The 22,226-nt window shown below is 39.6% G+C and overlaps 2 protein-coding genes across 3 annotated transcripts in view; both read left to right on the forward strand.

Moving 5' to 3' along the window:
- Positions 1-22,226, forward strand: part of DEPTOR (DEP domain containing MTOR interacting protein) — a 741,617-nt gene that overhangs the window by 258,131 nt on the left and 461,260 nt on the right. The gene's annotated exons all lie outside the window — the stretch shown is intronic.
- COL14A1 (collagen type XIV alpha 1 chain) overlaps positions 1-22,226 on the forward strand; it is a 180,076-nt gene that overhangs the window by 144,265 nt on the left and 13,585 nt on the right. The window contains 9 exon segments of the mRNA XM_042461761.1: positions 254-307; positions 1,040-1,135; positions 1,625-1,678; positions 2,314-2,367; positions 9,649-9,702; positions 10,548-10,619; positions 12,638-12,673; positions 13,051-13,117; positions 14,536-14,724. Coding sequence (XP_042317695.1) covers positions 254-307; positions 1,040-1,135; positions 1,625-1,678; positions 2,314-2,367; positions 9,649-9,702; positions 10,548-10,619; positions 12,638-12,673; positions 13,051-13,117; positions 14,536-14,724 — 676 coding nt within the window.

Here is a 22,226-nt window from a genome sequence, read left to right on the forward strand (position 1 = left end):
GCATGCGTTTGTGTGTGCATATGGGCCAGTCACTTGAGCTGAGGGAAGTTGCCTACCTCCAGTGAAGTACATCTTGTTGAACATCAACTGGAAGAGATGACAAGATTGGGATGGCAGTGGTTAGAATGAAAAGATGTGGCTGGCAGACTGGCTAAAATAATGAATTCAGAGTACTCCATCAGAAGTTAAAATACTTTACAGAATTATGCTGCAAACCCCATTTATTTGTTCTAATACTAAATGTGCTTTGCAGGGTGGTCCGGGTCTCCGAGGTCCAAAGGGTAACCGTGGTGATCATGGTCCAAAGGTAAATTGTCATGTTGTTGCTTCATTTATAAATATTACATATAAATACAGTGGGCCCTCCACATTTGCTGGAGTTAGGGGCAGGGGACCCCCATGAAAGTACAAAAACGGCAAATAAAAAAATATTTTTATTTTTTTACGTGAGAGAACACCTTTCTAAGAATCCCCAGGTCATCCAGCATAACATCTGGCAAAATCTGGCCAGAGTCATGCTGGAGAACCTGGAGATTTTTAGAGAGAACCTATTACTCAAATCTGCAAATAAGCAAATTTGCAAAAGTTAAAGTCGCAAATGTGGAGGGTCGACTGTAGGTACAATCCTGGTCCATAGCAATTTCCTCTTTGACTTCTTGGTATTTGACTTGTACTTACTATTGATTGAGTTGCTTTTTGTCAATTAGTAGATATGACCTGTAGAAAATTTTTTGAATCTTTTTGTTATGGAAGTGAGAGGGAGAGTTACTAAGAGCTGTACAGGTGTCTCTAGCGGGGTAGAATTTCTAGTGTCATTTTACTGGGGCATAATTGCATTTGGGAGTGAATTCACACATATTTTATTCATAATTCATCCTTGCCATTTGTGTTTGGAATTAGGCATGTGAAAAGAAAACTTTTTATGTACACTGCACTGCCTTCATGCCATCATTTGCTACCTCATGCGGCTTGGATCTGTTGATATTAGGTCATCATAAGCAGCTATTCCTTTACTACATGGTGATCTTTTTGGTTCTAGGGACCAGATGGCCCGCGTGGTGAAATTGGAGTTCCTGGTCCTCAAGGACCACCTGGACCACAGGGACCAAGTGGACACTCAATTCAAGGACCTCCGGTATTATTTATTTATTTATTTATTGTTTTGTGTTGATTCAGTGGGTCTGCTCTAGTTTGGACTATCAACAGAGTTTGGGAGTATGTTATTTTTTTTAAAAAAAATCTAATCATAATTACAACTGTGTCAGAATTTTAATACGTGTTACAGTTTTTTAAAAAATCTTTTTTTCCCTTGGATCTAGTGTTATTGTTGTACGTTCTTACTCACCTCTCCCTGTGGACTGAGGTGCGGAACAACATATTCAACACATAATACAAGTGAAAAGAATATATATAACCAATAAAACAATACATAAAAATTATTAATTTAAAATTTTGATTTTTAATTGTTTTTTATTTATGTTTCAATCAACTGTTGTGATCCTGAACTAAATTAATCTAAACTAAACCTAACATTAATTAATATTTTCACTGATTTCACTGAGAGAATTAAGCACATTGTACACCACTGTCTAATATATTTAACTCTGTGGTCATTTACAATCAGGGAGCAACTGGTGAAAAGGGCGAAAAAGGAGAAGTTGGCCGTCCTGGCTTACAGGTAACTACTGTAGTGATCCAGCACATTCTATAAGTACATTTAAATATGACATTCCCATATTTCATATTTTAAAATGAAATTTCCAACAGTCATTCAAATATAATTCAAAATGACACTATTAATTGTTTAATTGTAGCAATTGTAAGTCAGTTCTCACAGTGATCAGGAAGGAGTGAAATGACAGATTTCCCGTTTCATCCTAAACCCTACTGGTTTATATCAGCTGGAATAGAATGTGTGTGTCTGTGTCTGTGTAAGTAAATATATGTTGTTCTGTTGGACTTTTCAACCTGACAGATCTTTTTATTTTGAATCCTAATTCCACACGATAGCTCTAATTTTTGTAGTGTTTTTTAACCTGTGTTGTTTAAAATGTTGTTAGCTGCCTTGAATAACATTATTGGGAGAAAGGTGGGAAAATTTGGACACATAATTGTTCCTCAAACTTGTACTATACATAGATTTACACAGGTTGCCTGTTTTGTTAGTATTGCAAGCAGGTGCTATGTGTTCTTAATCACTATGTATTTATATTTCTTCATTGTATTGAAAATATTGATGGGAACTTATTTAATAATGACATCATGGTACTTACTAATGATATACAATATGTTATAACATTTGTTTTTATGCAGGGTGTCCCTGGTGGATCTGGATCTCCAGGACGAGATGGAAATCAAGGCCAAAGGGTAAGATGAAATGGTTAATAATGATTGGCTTGATACTCCACCTTCCTTTTGGTCAACATTTCCATTATTGTGCACTTTTTGCTGGACCCTCTCTGTATTGTTAACTGTATAATCTCACTGTATAATCTGAACCTGTTTTCTGTGTATGACATCAGTTGCTTCTGAATGAAGACTGATACAGTGGGTGATTTTTGGATTTACTTGCTGGACCAGCCACCCATAGTTTCCATGTTTGCTCATGTCTTCCCAAGGGAAACTGCAAGAAAGCCATTTGAATCCTAAATTCATCAAAATATCTTTTTTGAGGGGCTAATTTGAGATTGAGAGTAGTAAAATGAGTAAGTTGTTATTTTATATGGGGCCACAGAATCATAGACTTGGAAGGACCTTCAAGGATTATCTTATCCACACAGAAATAACCAACAACTACACATTAAAAGCACTAAACAACAAGACAACTAAAGCATTCCTGAGAGATGGCCATCCAACCTCTCTTTAAAGACCTCCACAAAGTTGAAGAGGGCATCTTCCTCTGAGGCAGTCTATTCTGCTGTCATGTAGCTCTTACAATCCAAACATCCTTCCTAATGTATATGTGGAATATCCTTTCTGGCGGTTTCAATCCATTGGTTTGGTATTAGTCTCTGGAACAGCAGAAGACACTCTCTATGGAGATTCTGGCTTCAGTGTCAGTGAGACAATGAATTTGCTTCAGGTTTCAGATTGGATTCTAAAGGAGCTATCCAAGGTTCTGAAGTCTACCTTCTGACTAGGTTCAGCATCTCAGAACAAAACTCAGAACACATTCACCACCCAACTGATATGAAAACCACCAACAGTTATCTTGTGGGGCCATCCATCACTTGATATTTGCAGAACAGCCACTTTTCATGGTGTGAAATATGAAGCATGGGGATAAAGGAGCTATCCCAATGAGAGCTTTAATAAGTTACTTTTTTTGGACTATAATTCCCAAACCCACCAGAGTTAGGGATGTAAACAGTACATTAGGGCCAACACCACTCTGGCATCTATTCCTGTCCTCATCTATATGCCCCTCTTCTCTACAGACATAGTAATTTTTTTAAAAAGTTATTAATGTTTTAGGTGGGTTAAAAACTAAATAAATAGAAGTGAAATAATATCAGAAATAAAAACTTTGTGAAGTTTGTAAATGAATAGGCAAGTTTGGTTTAATGGAGCTTTGTCCTATAAGAAAGGGGATAATCTAGCAGCACTTCTGAGACTGATACATTTCAGCATCAGCTTTTGTGAATTACAGCCCACTTCATCAGATGCATCCCTCCTCTTCCCACACTTTACCTCTTTGCTGAGAAAGACTAATGTAGTTGTCTCATTGAAACTGGCCTATCCCTTCCAAAATTGGGCAGCTATCTCAGCACTCTTACTGGTACTTGCATGTGAAGAAACAGAGACTAAGATCCAAAACACATTGCAGAAATAATCCAGTTTGAGACCACTTAAACTGCCCTGGCTCAGTTCTAGGGAATTCTGGGAATTGTAGTTTATTGTGGCACCAGAGTGCTACAATAGAGAAGGTTAAGTGTCTGACAACGCTACAGTTCCCAGAATTCTATAGCACTGAGCCAAGGCAGTTGAAGTAGACTCAAACTGTATTATTTACAGTGTGTTCTGGACCTAAATCTTCAAAAGCTTATGCTACAATGTCCTTCGTACAGTTAATCTCAAAGATGCTACAAGATCCCTTTGCATACAGTTGCTGCTATTGCTCTTATTTTCTTTTGTATGTTGACTATCTTGGTGACTAACTGGTGTGATGGAATGAATGAAATAGAGGATCCTAAGTGGCCAGAGGGAAGTGAAAGACAGGAAGGTGGCTCAACTAGATCTTTTACTTTTCAGGTCTTTATTTTGGGGACTATGGACTCCCGTTGATACATCTAGGGAGAAGTTAATCATGATGGCTTCAGGCTAGCACAGCTGGGATTCCCAGTCTAGGGAAATATTCGGAAGTTTTCCACTATGGAAAAACCATGTGAAAATTCCCTTGATTTTTATACATATACTGCATATATTTTGACATTTGAGTTTTCCTACACCAGAGTAGGAGAAATGCCACGAGAGAAGCAATCTCAAAAGCAATTCAGAGCAAGAGATTTAAGATTCAGTAAGGCTGCAGTCCTCATACCTCTTTCTCCATATATGCCCCACTGAATTTGCCCTGGGATTAAACTTTAAACATTGAAGACTAAATAGATTCAGCATCTGTTACTGATTAGGAAGGTGGTAATGCAGATGTAGTCCTTAAATCTCTTTTTGCATAATCCCCTTCTTGTGTACACATGCACATATGGGCACACACATGTAGCAAGTCTTGCTATGTTCAGTTGATTTGAGCAGGGTGTGCGTAGTCTGTCAGTTCTTCAAACAATGCCCTTGCTATGAAGGGTGTGTGTTTGGGGCAGCAGAATCAGTCCAAGAATGACTTGGCTGCAATTACACCAGATTAGCTTTTTCAATCAAGCATTTCTGTGGTTTGCTCAAAAAAATAGCACACAGCAAGTTTCTAAGCCTGTATTTAAGTGTTTCAATAGATGCCACAGACATTCTACATAAACACAAGCCATAGTGAGGACTGTTGATAGGCTGTAGCATAAGGTCTGGATTTAGAAAAACACTGAAAGCACTGAAACAATAAATTGTGGAACTACCCAGCACTTTGTTGTTGTCTGCATTCATGTCTTTCCCAACTTATGGTGAACATAAGGCAAATCTATAATGTGGTTTTCTTGCCAGGTTTGTTCAGTAGGGGTTTGACATAGCCTTCCTCTGAGGATGAGAGTGTGTGACATGCCCAAGATCACTCAGTGGACTTCCATAACTGAACAGGGATTTAACCCCTGCTGTCCTGGAGACCTAGTCCAACATGCAAACTGCTACACAATGCTGGCTCTCCATAGCACTACCATCATTTGTTTTTAAGCTAAAGGAGTTTAAAAAAGTATAGAGGAGAAGTGAGTTTGGTTGGTTTAGTTTAATTGTATGTCATGATCATCATAAACTGAAGCCAAATAATAACAAGAAACTTGACAAGATACTTTTGAATGTGGTTTATAGGTGCAGCCAGTTGCCATTAGCAAAGACAGTACCTTTTTGTTTGGCCATTCATTGAAAGTCCATAGAATTCTCTATGGAAACAGTATAGTTCCACGCAAACATGTTTGAATGCACAGGGATTTAAAACCAAATTTTTCAAAGTTAAGTATTCGAAGGCCTGTAACTGGAAACATATTATTACATCCACGTTCACTTTTTTAAATATATAAAAATAACCAACTCTCAAGCTCTTTCCATGTTGAGAATTAAGAAATTTGTGAATGTTGGTAAAATAAAAATAAAAAAACAGAAATGAAATTGTCATTTATCCCTTACACTGTTTTGATGACTCCTTCCCATACAGCCAGAGGCATTGTAATGTTTTCAGCCCCTTAGGTAGGCTGGCCCACGGGCACCCCCCTAGACCCCTTAAGAGGTCCTCTTCCTTTATGAAGGAGTGGTGACCTCAATCCATTTTGCCTAATGCCCAAGGTAGGATACTTCAGAATTGGCACAAAAATGTAACACAGCCCTGCAGGGGCAACAGAGCAAGTATATACCAAGAACAGGATTATTAAAAGAGGAAGGCATAAATTATGGGCTCATAATATTAATTTCTTTGTCATTGGCATGTGCTTTCAAGTAATTTCCAACTTACAATATCTGTAAGGCAACACATATCTTATGATTTCTTAGCATGTTGTCCATATTGCTTCACAAGGACTCCAGCAGTAAATGAGCTGGCTACTCATTCTTGACAGAGCTATATGCCAAACAGAGGTTTTCCAATTCTGTGCCTTTCACCGAATAGAAATGTGGAATGAAGGCAGGCAGGTATTTGCAAAGAAGAAACTACAGCTGGAGGTCCAAGCCGTTTTAATATGTTTTGTGTCATTTTATCAGCATGAGTCTGAGGGTAGAAAGAAGTCAAAGAGGAGCAAAATGTCCCAGGAAAAAGAAGAGGGTGGGGAAGAGTTAAACATCTTATCCTCCCCAGCAAATTTATTGCCACCCAAGCAAACACTCTTGCCATCTTGAGAATTTCTATTTTGCTGATTATTGCCAGTTACTGGTCTCAGCTTCCTAGTTACTTGGAATACAAGGGCAGCTATTCCTTCACATAAAGCTGATGTCCTCGTGATCATTCAACAAGAGTAGGATGTAAGGCTATTCCAGTCAGCTTGGGGCTACTTCTTAGTATAGCACTACGGTGAATGCCTAAAATTTCCTTAATAATAAGGTAAATGGCCCAGATTTACCTTAATAATTTCCTTCTTTCTAAAACATGAGAAAAGGCCCTTATTCATCACATGGTCACAGAGACAGAAGAGTGGTGCTAGCATCCTGTGCAACTACAAATTTTAATCCTTTTCTGCATTCTACTTTATATAATTAGTTTGAGAAGTGTAGCTTACATTTGATAACCTGAGAAACAAAACCTACTAACAAGTTGTAAACTTTGGCATTTATTGGGGAGTGAGCAGGAAGAGGGTTTCCTACTGAATGACTTCTTAAACAGAATCCTGTTTGACTTCATTTATAAAAGACTATTTTCGCACCTAACAAAATACAGTAGGAGGAAATTTGTAAATGGCCAAGAGCTACAGTAGCACTGCCAAAGTAAACACACCTAGAGGGTTTGCCCAGAGATATTCTATAGCTGCTAAATAGGAGAGTTAGTGACACATGGAAACAAATTATGTGGCATAATTGGAAAACAATGTCAAAACAAACTCATGTGGAGGTATTTCTTTTTGCTTTCATTTTTTAAGCGGGACTGAGAGAGAAGGTTATTCACTTCCGTCCTGTGAACTGTAGGTGGCCATTGAAAGGGTAGAATGACAACCTGATTCATTGTGAAGTTGAAGGCTTTCACAGCCGGCATCCATAGTCTTGGGGGGGGGGGTTGGCTATGTGGCTTTGTTCTGGAAGTGTTTATTCTTGACATTTCGCCAGCATCTGTGGCTGACATCTTTAGAGAATGCTGGCATGAAAGTGAGTGAGATATATATACTGCGTGACCCTTGGTTGAAAGAGCCAATGAAAACCACCGAGGGTCAGAAGGGTTTCCCAGCAGACTATGGATGACTAATTAAATGGCTACCCCGAGGCTTCGCCATTGAGGAACAGACAACACACATATTAATATAAAAATCACTTCCTCTCAACCAAGGGTCACACACTATATATACCCCACTCATTTCCAAGCAAGCATTCTCTGAAGATGCTAGCCACAGATGCTGGTGAAATGTCAGGAATAAACTCTTCCCAAACCTGGCCACATAGCCCGAAAAACCCACAAAAAACAACCTGATTCCCCAGTTCCTGTAATGGCTCTAGAACAGATCATGCTCTAACTCTGCCAGTCACCTGGTGAAAATGAAGTAAAGTGAATCATATTGCTGGGTGTTCCTTTCTCATTTCTCGTTTGGCAAGCAGTAGGAAAAGTCAACAGCTCCTGATAGTGTTGCTCATTTGTTACACAGAGGTTTTTTGGTTGTTGTTTTTTTAAAAAGAGAAAACGAACAGCCTCCATTCAGGTTTAGCCATGGGGGAAGGAGGTATCTAACTGATTTCACATAGCCTCCAATATTTCACAGATGAAAATTAGGACACATATAGCCAAGCAACATCAGAAGGTGGTCAAGATGGCAGAAAATATTAATAGGGAAGAACAGACAAGCTAAGAGAGACTGAAGCAGTTTGCTTTCCCCTGAATCTACTGCAAAGAGGAAGACTCAGCCCACTCCTCTCCTTCCTCCCCTGCTACCTGAGTGTGAACTACTCTTACACATTGATCTTAGTTTCTACTAATTGAAGTGAACTAGAATGAAAGGAGAAGGGGAAAGAGAAACTGGGATGTTTTAAAAGTAGCTGAAGAAGATGACAAAGGATAAACTAGAACTATCCTTGCCCAATTGGGACAGTTGGTATGGGGCACAATTTCATGAGGTAGCTGTACTAAATGTTGTCCAACTCAGTACTCCCCTCTCCATCAGCAATGTAAGGATAATAGAGGCAGCCCTTCACATTTGTGGGTTTGACTTTTGTGGATTTGATTATTCATGGATTATTTGTTGCCACCTCTGTTGCTGCCCTGTACCATTTTCAATAGGGACTGAAAGCCTTGCAAGACTTAGAGACTGCAAACTAGGCTTGTAAGTACCTATTAAAAATGGCATAGGGCAACAAAGTCAAACCCCTTCTGAAGACACTTGCCAAGAAAATCCCATGATAGTTTCACCTTAGGGTCACCATAAGTTGGAAACAGCTTGAAGGCACACAACAGCAACGACATAAATATTATTGGGGGGGGGTAGAGTTATTTGCCATTTTCCCACTTTTGTGGGGGTCCTGTGCCCCACAGCAATGTGGAGTGCTGACTGTACTGATATTTCTTATAGGGTATTGATAAAGTGTATTGACATAAATACAAATGTGTGGAAACTCTAAAGACTAGAATACTGTAGATCGCCACTACACAGAACTCCTTGAGTGCCATCAAATATTTTGATATAAAGGAATTCATCCACATTTAACTGTTCTGGTGAACATGCTTGGACTTCATGTGTACATCAGGCTCTGAATATCGGCATCTGTATATTTTAGCATCACAAGTGTATGTGTGTGTGTGTGCGTACATCTGCATTCTCATAGTGCATGTGAAGCTTTCACTGATCTTTCTTGGAACAGACCATTTTGTGTTTACTTGATGCTTTCTGTACCTGTAGGAGTGTTGTGCGGTTTGGGTTTATGGTCATTTTGTGTAGTTAACCATGTTATTACAGCCAGTGGGAATACTGGCTGCTCTTAATAATACAGGATGATTATCCTGTATCTGGAAATTCAATATCCAAACTACTCCAAAATCTGACATTGTCCACATAGGTAGCTGAGATAGTGACACCTTTGCTTTCTCATGGTTCAGTGTACACAGACTTTGTTTCATGAACAAAATCATTAAAAAATTTAATGTATAAAATAACCTTCAGGCTATGTTTATAAGGTGTGTATGAAAAAGAAATGAATTTCATATTTACACTTGGGTACCATCTCCAAGATATCTCAATATGTATATACAAATGTTCCAAAATCCAAACAACAATAACAACTACCCAAAATCCAAAACACTTCTTGACTCAAACTTTTTGGATAAGGGATAATCAACCTGTATACTAATTCATGTATCTGACACTCATCTAGGGTCTGCCAGGCAAAGATGGTCCCACTGGGCCACAAGGAGCCCCAGGACCTGTGGTAAGTATTAAATTCCCTTTAAAGTCTAGACAGTAGAAGTTAGAAGCACCAAAAGAAGTCAATAGAAGTCAACAGTATCTCATGACTATGCAACTATGTGCAGTCAGCTAAAAGTGAGAATGTGTGATCATTTGGTGTATTGATGATATGAGGAAGCCCTCACAAATAAACTGCTTTGAAACTGCAGTATTCCTAGTGCACTGGATATTTTGACTCCTGTCCAAATTAAAATCCAGATTACAGATCACCACCTTCTAAAGAGGATATTAGATTTAGGAGTTCATTAAGGATTATCTCAGCACTTGTTGGGTGTGCTGTCCGTAATGTTGTCAGAAAAATGGTACAACTATGTACAGAAAAAAAGTGTGTGCCTCAAAACCTGTCTTTTTGGCTCAGATAAGGGACCATCTCATATTAGTGGCTTAGAAAGAAAATGCAGTTCACTCCAGTTCCCCAGGCAGGGATTTGTCTTGTTCCCCAAAGTCTTGGATGATTTCCCTGTTGACTTTAATAATGAGGAAATCAACAAATTGATTTAAATGTATGTTCTGTGGCAGAGCAGGATAGCATTTAGTGAAATAATCACCTCGTCAGAAGGGATGAAGCATGTGGCATTCCAGACGGACAAGAGCTTTTGTATCAGATCTCTTTAAAGTAATATTGGTTTGTTTATTTATTTAATAAAAAAGAAAGTCAACACATTTTAATGTTTGGGGATGAACTGGAGCAAATTTTCAAGCATACTAGTGTCTTCTGAGGCAATGGCAATTACTAAATTTCAGGAAAAAATTGGTACAGGCTTTTTTGACTCTTGAGTTTTGAGTTTCTCTTGCTTTTCTATGCAGGGAATACCTGGTGCTCCTGGTGTGCCAGGAGTTACGGGTAATATTGGGCCACAAGGTGATTCTGGACCACCTGTAAGTAACAGAATATCATACAGTATATACCACTCATGCCTATCTCTGTTCATTAGCAAAAACTACTGTGTAGGACAGGTCTTTCAGCTGCTACCCACATATGATACAAAGTCCCTCGTCAGTGATGTTGCAAGTTATCCCCTTACGTTGTACATAATCACTGTGTCTCTGTGCTAATAAATATTGTCTCAAGCTTGCTGATATAATAATTTTTGTTGTAGCTTGTACAAAATTTGCTTGTGATGATTCTACCCTTATTTAAAATTATGCATTTAATCAATTTGCATATTGTGATTTTCTGTGCATTTTTAATCTTTGGTTCTCCATTGTTTCATATTTAGCATTTTGTGATTGTAATGTTTAGTTTGATCTGCTAACCTTATTTACACAAGTCTCAGAGTCTCACTGATTTAAGTGGAGATTGCTCGTTTTGCTTATTGTGACTCTGGAAATGTTCTTTCAGAGCCTATACTATGAGTTGAGAAATGACACACCACAGTTAGGGAATTCTGCAAGCTAACAAATATGAAGAGAAGGATATTTCACCTTTTTAAACCTTTGTTCCACCACATCTTTGCCCTTCTCCTCCACTGCTGAAATCTAAAGGAGGTATTTTTAAAAAGGAGAACATCTGCTTGGGCCAGTTATAAAAATTGTAAAATTTTATAAAGCAGTTTTTCAGGATGTAGTAATTTATAATCTTACCATGTGGAGCTAGCAGGTGACCTCAAACAAAGACAAAGTCAAACTGTAAGACAGACCTGATAAAATAGCCCCAAAATGACTTTCCCATATCAAAAAAGAAAATAAGCATTATTTTTTCACCCATTGGCCACCTGCTAGTATGATGTAGTGGTTTGAGTGTAGGATTACAGTTCTGGAGTCCAGGGTTTGAATCCCCACTCAGCCATGGAAACCCACTGGGAGACCTTGGACAAGCCACATTCTCTCATCCTCAGAGGACAGCAGTAGCAAACCTTCTCTGAATAAATCCTAGCAGGAAACCCCATGATAGGCTTGCCTTAGGGTAATCAGAAATCAGAAACAACTTGAAGACACACAACAACAACAAACCATAAACTGTAGAATTGTGCATCCTATTAGCATTTACAGGAACAAATTAGATTTTTTTAAAAATAGCACACCATTTACAGTGGGCCTTTAGTATCCACTGGGGTTTGATTCCAGGAAGCTCTTACCCATGGAGGCCAACATTCGTGAATGCTCACATCCCATTAAATACAATGGCATTGTAAAATGATGTCCCTTTTATTAAAAAATATTATTGTAATGTTTATATTTTTTGAATATTTTCAAGCTGTGGATACTTGAATCCACGGATAAAAAAATCGGTGGATACAGAGGGCTGACTATATGTTTTTTAAAAAAATACTATTAGGAGAAGCCCAGTCTGCATTTTAATTGGAAGCTCAGTATATGAGAGGAGAGGTTTTACCCCATTCCTCCAACCACAGTAATCTGATGAAAATTCCCTCTCCCTAACGTCTAGAATTAAATGCTTAAAAAATCCAGATGTGATTGCTAATTCTGCTATTATAACATCTACTTTTGACCTACAGAGGCTCATAAAACTGCCATGTTTGGTTTTATTTTACTTCCCATAGTTTGAGAACTAAAAAAAAACCTTGTCATCCAACAAGCCACATGTTGTTCCAACCAAGAAGAGTTGAAAAAGTGGCTTTCGTTGTGGTACACAAGGTCTGATATAAGATACCAGCTGGAAAATGACCCTTCCCCAGCTCTCTTATACATAGAGGTTTCCTCCTTCTCTTCTGGATGAGAGTCAATATTAAGGAAACTGAACATACTGCATGGATGCATTGCCTCTCACTATAAAGATACCATAAGGCTTGCTGTTGCATTTGAAATATGTTGTGATCCCATTGACATAACCATTGATCTACATGTCATCACATTAAATAGTCCATGGTGAAGGTGAAAGGTCACATATGCTAGTTTTATTTTGTTCTTTATTTCTTCTCTCCCCACCACCACAGGGACCTCCTGGAGCAAAAGGCGAGAGGGGTGAACGTGTAAGTGCCTTTTTATTATAGAATTGAATAGATAGGAACAATGCGAGAATAAGATTTACTTGTTTAATTTTTTTTAAGCACTGGTCCTTCAACTTGTGAAAATACCCACCTGTAATGATGTGAGAGTTTCCTTTTAAAACCACTTAGGCTTCCGTTCTATACATGCATAACTGGGCAAGGTCCTGTTAAACACAGTGGGACTTACTTTACAGTAGTCATTAATAGGATTATTTTGTCATAAAAACAAAAAGTGTTGTGGAGTATATTCCAGGAGTCAGGTCAAGGAGCTCTTACGGTCTGTTTAATTTGCATTCTCTCCTTTATGAACCTTAGCCTGAAAGGTGTTAATGTCTCATGATGATACTCTTCTTATACAGGGAGATCTTCAGTCACATGCAATGGTCCGGGCAGTAGCTCGTCAGGTGTGTGAACAGCTTATCCAAGGTGGGTGCCAGAACTGATGTACTTTCATTATGGTAATCACTGTGGATTTCATCTGTAACTAGTATTAGTACATTTCTGAAATGTAGTAGTGTTATAGCAGCAGCAGCAGCAGCAGCAACAACAACAACAATAGTAGTATATTTATTTATATCCTGCTTTCCCCCTAAAATTGGGACACAAAGCGGTTTTATAAGTTAAAAAAACAATACAAGTAAAAACATACAAAAGTGGGCATTAAAATGGAATTAAACTGGTATAGTATTCAAAATACATTATTCATTAAAAGAATGATATGCAATTTGAAACATAAAAGCACTTGAAAACAATACATATTAAACCAGTTTAAAATAATACAACATATTAAAAGAATAAAAGTAAAACTACCGTATATACAGACCCTTTAAAAAATCCAGCACCACAGACCATTAAAAGCCCAACCCTAACTGTCTGTAAAGTCCTGATGTCACAAAAATACTTTAGCTTGCCACTGGAAGGACAGCAAGGATATGGCCATTCTGGCCTCTCTGGGAAGAGAGTTCCAAATTTGGGAGCAGCCACTGAGAAGGTCCTCTCCCTTGTTCCCACCAAACAAGCCTGAGAAAGTGGTGGGACAGAGAGGAGGGCCTCTCCGAATGATCTTAAAACCCTAGTGGGCTCAAACAGGTAGATACAGTTTTTCAAATAGTCTGGACTGAAGCCACATAGGGCTTTATAGGCCAAAACCAGAATGTTGAATTGTGGCCAGAGACAGACTGGCAGCCAATGGAGCTGTTGTAGCAAGAGAGCTGTATGCTCACTGTAGCCAGACTCAGTTAGTAATAGCAGTAGTAGTTGCGGTTGTTGTGTGCCTTCACGTTGTTTCCAAGTTGTGGTGAGCCTAAATGTCCTAAAGGCATCAGATCTTGTCTGATTGGAACCTAAGCAGGGTCATATCTGGTTAGTACTTGGATGGGAAATCACCAATCAATACCAGTATATTTCAGAGGAAGGAAATGGCAAAACCACCTCTGAGTATTCCTTGCCTAGGAAAACCCTATGAAATTTATGGCAATACCACAAGTTGACAGGCAAAGGCACATACGCAAAAAAGATGTAACATTTCTTGGCAAGATTTGTTCCAAGTGGGGTTGTCATTGCCTCCCTCTGAGGCTGAGAAAGTATGGCTTGCCCAAGGTTACCCAGTGGGTTTCCAAGACTAAGTGGAGCTTTGAACTCTGGTCTCCTCGATTCCTAGCCCTATGCTCAAACCACTGCATAACACAGGCTCACCTGAAAGGTAGTAAGACTGTGAAACATGTGATTCTTTGAGCTGAACAGACCACACCAGCTGTTTGTTGTGGCCAACCTAACAGAGTTATCAAAATGAAGCTTCATCAGGACCAATTTATTGGCATGGATTTTTTTTCCCTGTTTTCCAGGTCATCTGGCCAGGTACAACTCACTCTTAAATCAGATTCCAAGCCAGTCTGTCTCAACACGAACAATCCCAGGACCTCCTGGTGAACCAGGACGGCAAGGATCACCTGGACCACAGGGAGAACAAGGATCTCAGGGAAGGCCTGGATTTCCAGGCAGTCCTGGTCAGCCTGGCAGACCAGGAGAAAGAGGTAAGCCAACTATTAAGATGGATAAAGTGGGAGCTTCCCTGAAAGACTACCGAATACAGTATCCTGAAGTCTGATGTCAGGTTGAGGACAGTAGATCAGATATGAATTAACTTTTAATTCCTGTAAATCACTTATCCTCATCCATACTCACTCTCATCACACACACATCACCTCTTTCCCACTACTATTGGACTCACTGGTTCTGGCCCTACTTTCCCTCCCTCTCTCCGTCCCTACCTCCCCATACATCAAGTCATCCTGTCTGTCTGCCTGCCTCTCTCTCTCTCTCTCTCTCTCACACACACACACACACACACACTCTTATCTGTCTAATAGCCCCATATTTCTCCTGGACACAATTCTGAAACAAATTGGCTACATCATCTATGTGATGGCCCTTCATGTAGTTGAAGATGGTAATCACATAAGCTCTTAACCTAGGCTAAATATATGCAACTCCTCTAACATTTCTCCATTGGACTGAGTCTCCAGGCCATTTTGGTAAATGCCATAAAATGGCTGAAGGAAAAAGTAGTACAGAAGCTGAAAAGGAAAAGTTGGAGAAAATGGAAGCATTAATGAACAGTTTAAGCGTAATGAAAGAAAACAAGTTAAAGGTGGCATCACCAGACACACTTTCCTGGAAATGACACCATGGGACCAGAGCTTGTAAATGTTATTTTTTGAACTGGAAGATTTACAATTTCCTGGCCCAGTGGTTCCCAAACTTTGGTTCTCCAGGTGTTTTGGACTTCAGATCCCAGAATTCTTGACTGTTGGCAAGCTAGCTAGAGCTTCTGGGAGCTGAAGTCCATAACACCCGGAGAACCAAAGTATGGGACTTACCCAGTATGCCCAGTGGCCATTGTGTGATTTTTTAGCCCAAGAAAGTAACCTTTCTTTCAAGCTCTGCATGAATTCATTTCTAAGTTAGTACCATTGATTTGCATTGTATTTGCATTTAAGTTTTTTATCCTCTTAAAAATAAAAAGAGACCAACCACATAATCCTAGACATATAGGAACTAATTAAAATCAATTAAGTTATCAATTAAATTGGGATGGTTTAAACCAGAAAAAGCAACTGAATCCAGAGTTAATTTGTTTATCAAATTATTAATTAATTGAATGAAAGAGCCAGCAATTTTGGCATTCCTCAGCTGGTTATTTACTGAAAACATAGTTCTCCTGAAATTTTGCAAAACTACTTCCAGCTATTTATTAGTCTCTGTGGGTTGGTAAATTACAATGTTTAGGACACACTATTCAGTCCACTTACTGAAGAGCATTTCTAGTGGGATAAATTATATTAAAGGCTTGGTTAATATTTTCAGGAAAAAATGGAGTGGATGAAAAATGGGTGTGTTTTTTTTTAATTGTGTTATCTACTTTGTTTCCTCACAAGCTCAAAACAAGACAAGAACAGAGATGGGATGGCTGGGTGGGTGAGACTAAAATCATGAATGCCATTTTCCAGCTTTATTTTAATAAGGCTTCTTAGTATAAGCATTTAATTCAAATTTATATGTTGGTTTAACATAAACATGACAGTTAAATTTCCAAAGTAAATGTAATTGAATTAGATTTTTTTAGCTTATTAATAATTAACTAAATGCATTAACCTTTCTGGCAGCATAGCTTCTCTAAAGTCAATTCTACCTAGTCCAGTTTCTTACAGCGAGAGCCAGTTTAAGTGCAGGTTAAGTGTACAAATTTGTGCCTTATTTTTGTTTTTGTTTTTGCAAGTGAAGTATAGTTGGACATTTAGCATGACAAATGGCTTGCTTGGTAGCCATGGCAATAAACATTATGCCCTTGTTTCTGATGAGGAAACCTCAAGTGATATCCCCCACCTCAATTCTAGATGGCCATAATTCTTAATACTTTAATGTAAGAGGAGACAAGATTTAGGAGAGTGAGCACGTCAGCCTTTGGTTTCTATGGCAAAGCTGAACAAAGAGCAACACTGTTCAATTGAATTAGAAAGGAGTAGTTGACATATGGAGGGAAATGTGGAACTGGAAACAAGAAAGGGACTGATTTCAAAGTTAAACTGGGTAGACTAAAGAGAAGTGTGATACAGGAGGAATAATATGGAAAGTATAGTTCTATGTATAATGTATGGAAATATTTTTGAGTGTGAAAAATATTATACAAGAATTAAGCAAATGTGTATAATAAAGAAGACAAAATAACATCTTGGACTGTAGTAATAATTCCCAAACAAGCAGTGCCAACTATGTAGGCTTATATATAGCCAGTAGAAAAAGTGCCAAGGAATTCAGTAGAGGAGCAAAAGTTCATGATAACAAAAAAGGGCATGGGATCAAAGTTCTCACATTAATTTTTTCTGTCACTGAAACAGTTGTCAAAGCAAAGAAACATTTTGGCAGAACCGACTCAGTTGCTCATTTGGAACTGATATGTAAGAATGCTATCACCAACATAAATAATCATATTTCCAAATGTCACAAGTTGGTCCCAGGCCAGTGCACTACTGGGACCACGGCATCACACACCAGAGAGAAAGAGAGAAAGAGACTGAGACTGGCCTTGTTAAGGAATCATTTATCTCCAAGTTGGAAGACTATAAGGAGGAACAACTTTGATGCTCTTCCCCCAGTTGCACAGCAGCAAATTGGTAGGCAGGGGTGAGGAGCAGGAGGACTAGACTGAAGACAGCATTGATATGGCTGCAACAGGTGTCATCAAGTTCCTCCAAGCCTAGTGTGACCTATCAGAGTCATGATCATATTTGGACTTTGCAGGAACTTTTCATGTGAGTTCAGAAGCAGCAGGCTGTGCCTCACAAGTTCAACAAGATCTTGCTTCTTGGCAGCCCCATCCAAATGTGGCAGCATTTAGTAGAAACTTAATAGAGCCCCTCTACAGGAGAGAATGGGAGAATTGTACATGTCTGGAGGCATTGGCTGCAATCCTGTATGACTCAATGTTGTGTAGACGTGGTCCTCTGCTAGGCTGAACCATATACCACTAGGACCCCCAGACTTACCATAAAGCCTCTAAAGCCTTGCTTTGGGGAGTGGACAAGATCTGATGCGTTTTGCTATGCCCTATGCTCTGTAGCTAGACACAGAATGATTACATCAGCACTGAGAGCTGTTGGGGTCCTCCAGAGGTTACAGGGCTGCTCTAATAATTTCACCTCTTGGTATTGGAACTTCACTAGATGCTTCTCCAATCCTCCCCATGAGCCACTGAATGACTATATGGGAGAGAAGAAGTTCAAACTGTACTGTTAGACCATGTAGAGGGTGATGAAGGGAATACCAATCTCTGCAGTGTCCCCCAAAAAACCATACACAAGCATACACCGCTAAGATGGTGCCAGAAACTAGGTATTTAACAAGCTTCCCCTGGTCTGCTCAGGCAGACCGGGCAACATTTATACCAAGATTGTTGGTATGATTGCCAGAGAATGAGTCAAGGAGGGTGGGATTGCCTGTGTTGGGATGAGGGAGAGAACATTGGAACATTGATCGGATAAATTCTTATGTGAGGCAAAGGATTGCCTGTTATAGTCCCAATGTGAAGGGAAGGTCAGAGAAAATGCAGTCTTAAGACCACATGTCACCAAGGTGTTTTTGGCCTCAGACATCAGACTAATCCAAGGGCAGGGCATGCACATAACACACACACACACACAGAGATCACTTCGAGGCTGTGCTGAGGCCGCCGAACATGGCCCAAAATTGGCCACAAAAGGAGTGGTTTCTTGCTGTTCCTTTTTGCTGCCCATTCAGGATCACAGCAGCGGGCACCCTCAGGACGAGGGCGTCTGGCCTCTGGCCAGTACTACTGCCCCATCTGCTTTGTCCCTTTGTACCCCTGCTTGCTTCAGACTACTTTTTCCTATTATATTCATGGTGCAGCTTCAGGATTCCTTTCAGCTCAGAACATGTCAACAGCTGAATATTCTTTTGACTTGTGTCCAGTTTCATCATTAACCATGGTGATGCTTCTACTAGTTTTCCTCTGTTGTACTCCAGTAGTTTGTTGAGTGCCTTCTGACATGGGAGTCTCGTTTTCTAGCATGATCTCTCTCTTTTTTTAATTTTGGATTGTCTTGTTGTAGGCTTTCAAAAGTGGTTTACTGATGCTTTGTTCTGCATAGTATTAACAAATTTTAATGTCACTATCACTGTCTCTGAGAAATGTTCCACCATTTTTATCTCCCATTGCTGCTGCTGCCCAGTAGCTCTTTGGTACATTCAGTCCAGTTCCATAGCAAAGGCTTATCTGGCATGGGAGGCCCTACCAGCAGCAGTGCTACCAGCAGCATAGCCTCTTGCCCCACAGGAGCCCATAATTCCATCAACACAGAAAGGTGGTGCAATGGTGGACCTCCTAACACTACCTAACCTTCTTGTTGTTGTTCTGTGTCTTCGGTTGTTTCTGAGTTACGGTGAACGTATCATGGGGTTTTCTTGGCAAGCTTTCTTCAGAGTGGTTTTGCCTTTGCCTTCCTCAGAAGCTGAGAGAATGTGACTTGCCCAAGACCACCAAGAGGGTTTCTGTGGCTGAATGAGAATTTGAACACTTGTCTCCAGATTCCAGCACTCAGACTTCTACACTACACTAACTCTCTCTAACCTAGGATTCCTATATTCCACTTCTTGAAATCTTCAATATTCCTCAAATTTTGTATATCCTCCCCTCTCCCTTTTTGCAGTTATGCAAATTATACATATTATTTGTTACTTCCCCCCTCTGTGTTGCAAGCCCGCACTTGCTTCTTTTTCTCCCTGACTGACACCACACACTTTCCCATGTCTCCTACTCCCTCCTTTGCCTCACTTTACGTTCTCATGGTGCACCTTAAGCTTGCTTCTTGTTCTCCAGTGCTCACACTGCTTCTGCCTCTCCAGCTTCCTCCCTCACCTCATCTGACACCCGCACAGTGCATCCTCTTTTGCTTCTTGCACTCTGCCAGTTGTGCCACTTGCTCTCCCTTTCCTCTTAGTTTTTTTTCTAGCTCACTTCATGCCCTCATAATACACCTGTCACTTGCTTTTTGTACTCCGTCACTCACTTTGACAACTATCTTATCTCTTTTCTAGTCCCTCCCTCACCTCTCCTCACATTCTCACACTATACCCCTTACTTCTTGATCTCTGCCACTCACACTACTCACTTTTCTGTCTCTCCTGATCCCTTCCACACCTCACTTTATGCCCTTACAATCTTCCTCTTACTTGTTTCTTGCACACTATTGCTTGGACAACTTGCTCTCCTGTCTCTTCTACACCTTTCTTCTTCTTATCTCCTGCCCTCACAGCGCACCCTTTCCTTCCTTCCTTCCTTCCTTCCTTCCTTCCTTCCTTCCTTCCCTTACACCACCTAATCTCACTTCCCTCTTGTCTGAAATTCCACAGTGGACTTTTTTCTTGTAGAGAAAAAACCCTCACAGAAGTGTTCCTTCACATTTTGCCCCATATCTTGGCTTTTACAAGGGCTGGAGACTTAATTTAAAAAAAAAAAACAGCTTGGAATCTGGTCCAAACAATGTTGTAACTGGGGACCAGGTGGCATGCTTAGGCTCTGGGTAAAACCTAGCTATTGAAGTAGTATGACAAACCTAACCTAACCCAGTCCAGCCCTGTTATAGCAATCCTCTTCCACAATTGGTCCTGTCCATAAAGTTTACACATAAGTTGCAGCTGGTAAAAGGCCCCTGGGGAAGTGACTTCCTCCCAGTTTTGGGTGTGTTTTTTATATGAAAGAATGGGATCTAACATACAAAGAATTGTATGAAACTGCTCCTTAATCCTAACAAAAATACATAAGTTGGCTGCTTCCACACTCCCACACCTGGTCCGGTGCTAGATTTCTCTTCATGCTGGAAAAGTTAATATTATCTCAGCAAGTCTCTTGCCTAAAATCTTATTTATGCTAAGAATTTGGAATAAACTCTCCCTCCTTTGGGTAGGCGGGGAAGCAAGCTATAAATAAAGTAAAAGTATTTAAGAGAGTTTTTATTCACTAAATATGTATGTTTCAGGCCATTGTGAAACGGTAAATCAAGACGAGGTGTTGGGAAGGATTTTTAAAAAGATAACAAAAACTGAAGGAGGGGTGAAGAAAAGATGGAGTCTCAGTAGAACTGTTCATTTCAGCAGATCATCCAATTTGATTTAACAGATATGTCTCTTAGTCATCCTGATGATATAGAAATTGCTCCTTTTTTCCTCCTATGTTCACAAGAAGCTAAATTTTAAATAAAATGTTATAAAATTGTAATCTGTACATATTTCAAAACCCAAACCAGTTAAAATGACACAGAAAGAAGTTCCTTTGACACCCCCCCCCGTTCTTCCTTTCTCTTTCATTCTCATCTGCAAATGAGATCCTAATTAGCTTTACCCTGTTTTGAACAGCACTTTCAGTCTTAAATGTCATTGTAAATAAGAGGCAATATGGGATCAAAATAAAGCAGAAGAAGGAAAGAAAAGACTCCGAGGCTTGTACATGTTTCTACTAAGTGGATAACTTACAGTTTAGTTCTGCACAGCCTAAACCATGCTTAGTGATGCCAGCCATATTTTTTTTGTTAAAAAAATATTTCTTATACTCATTAAAAATTCTGCCTAATTAAATTAAAGGTAGCAAGCCCATATCCTCCAACAGTGCATGGGTGCAAGCCAGGACACATGTGAACAAGCAACATTAGAATGTGGTCAAGATGAGAGAAACAGACAATCTAGGAAAGGCAGCAGTAGTTTATTTTTGCCTGAGACTATAGGGAAGAGCAAGATTCTGCCCTCTCCTTTCATCTCCTCTCTCCATTCCTGAGTTAACTGAGTGCAAACTATATTTGGATTTTGAACTTAGTCCAAAATGTGAGCTGTAAGCTGAGGACAAAGGGGGGAAATAGGAGGAGGGGAGAGAAACTGGGACAATTTAAAAGTGCATGAAAAAGTGTGGCAACAGAGGATCAATCAGGATTCTTCTTGCCAAATCAGGAGAGTTGGAGGATATGCAACCCTGAGTGGCAAACTATGATAGCATGGCAGGGACATGAGCTCTGAATTGACTAAGCAACAAAGCATCTGAAGTTGCTCCCCTAATTAATTAACACTATAATTTTCATAGGTTTTTTTGTGGGTTTTTCGGGCAATAATTATATTTTCACTTCCCACTATAATTTTCTCATCCCACAACTGGCCATTTATACAGCGTGAATATTGACAAGCATATTACAGAGCAATCTTAAGTATCTAGGACAGAAGAGCTGTGCTCAGAGCAGGTTCATCCAGCTGATTTTCCAACATATGCTCTCCTTGCTACGCCACAGCTTGTCCTATTCTTGCTGGTAGCCCAGAATTCCATGCAGCATTTGCAGAGAGGTGAGATGAAGAGCTTTCTGGGGAAGAAGAGTTTGAGAAGATCCCTTTTGCCAGACCAACTACATATGCATCAATCTGATTCTAAATCATGGAGCTGGAATAGTTCCTGTAAATCACCTAATCTAGTATTGGGCTC

Source organism: Sceloporus undulatus, chromosome 4, assembly GCF_019175285.1.
Source record: "Sceloporus undulatus isolate JIND9_A2432 ecotype Alabama chromosome 4, SceUnd_v1.1, whole genome shotgun sequence".
Classification (NCBI taxonomy): domain Eukaryota; kingdom Metazoa; phylum Chordata; class Lepidosauria; order Squamata; family Phrynosomatidae; genus Sceloporus; species Sceloporus undulatus.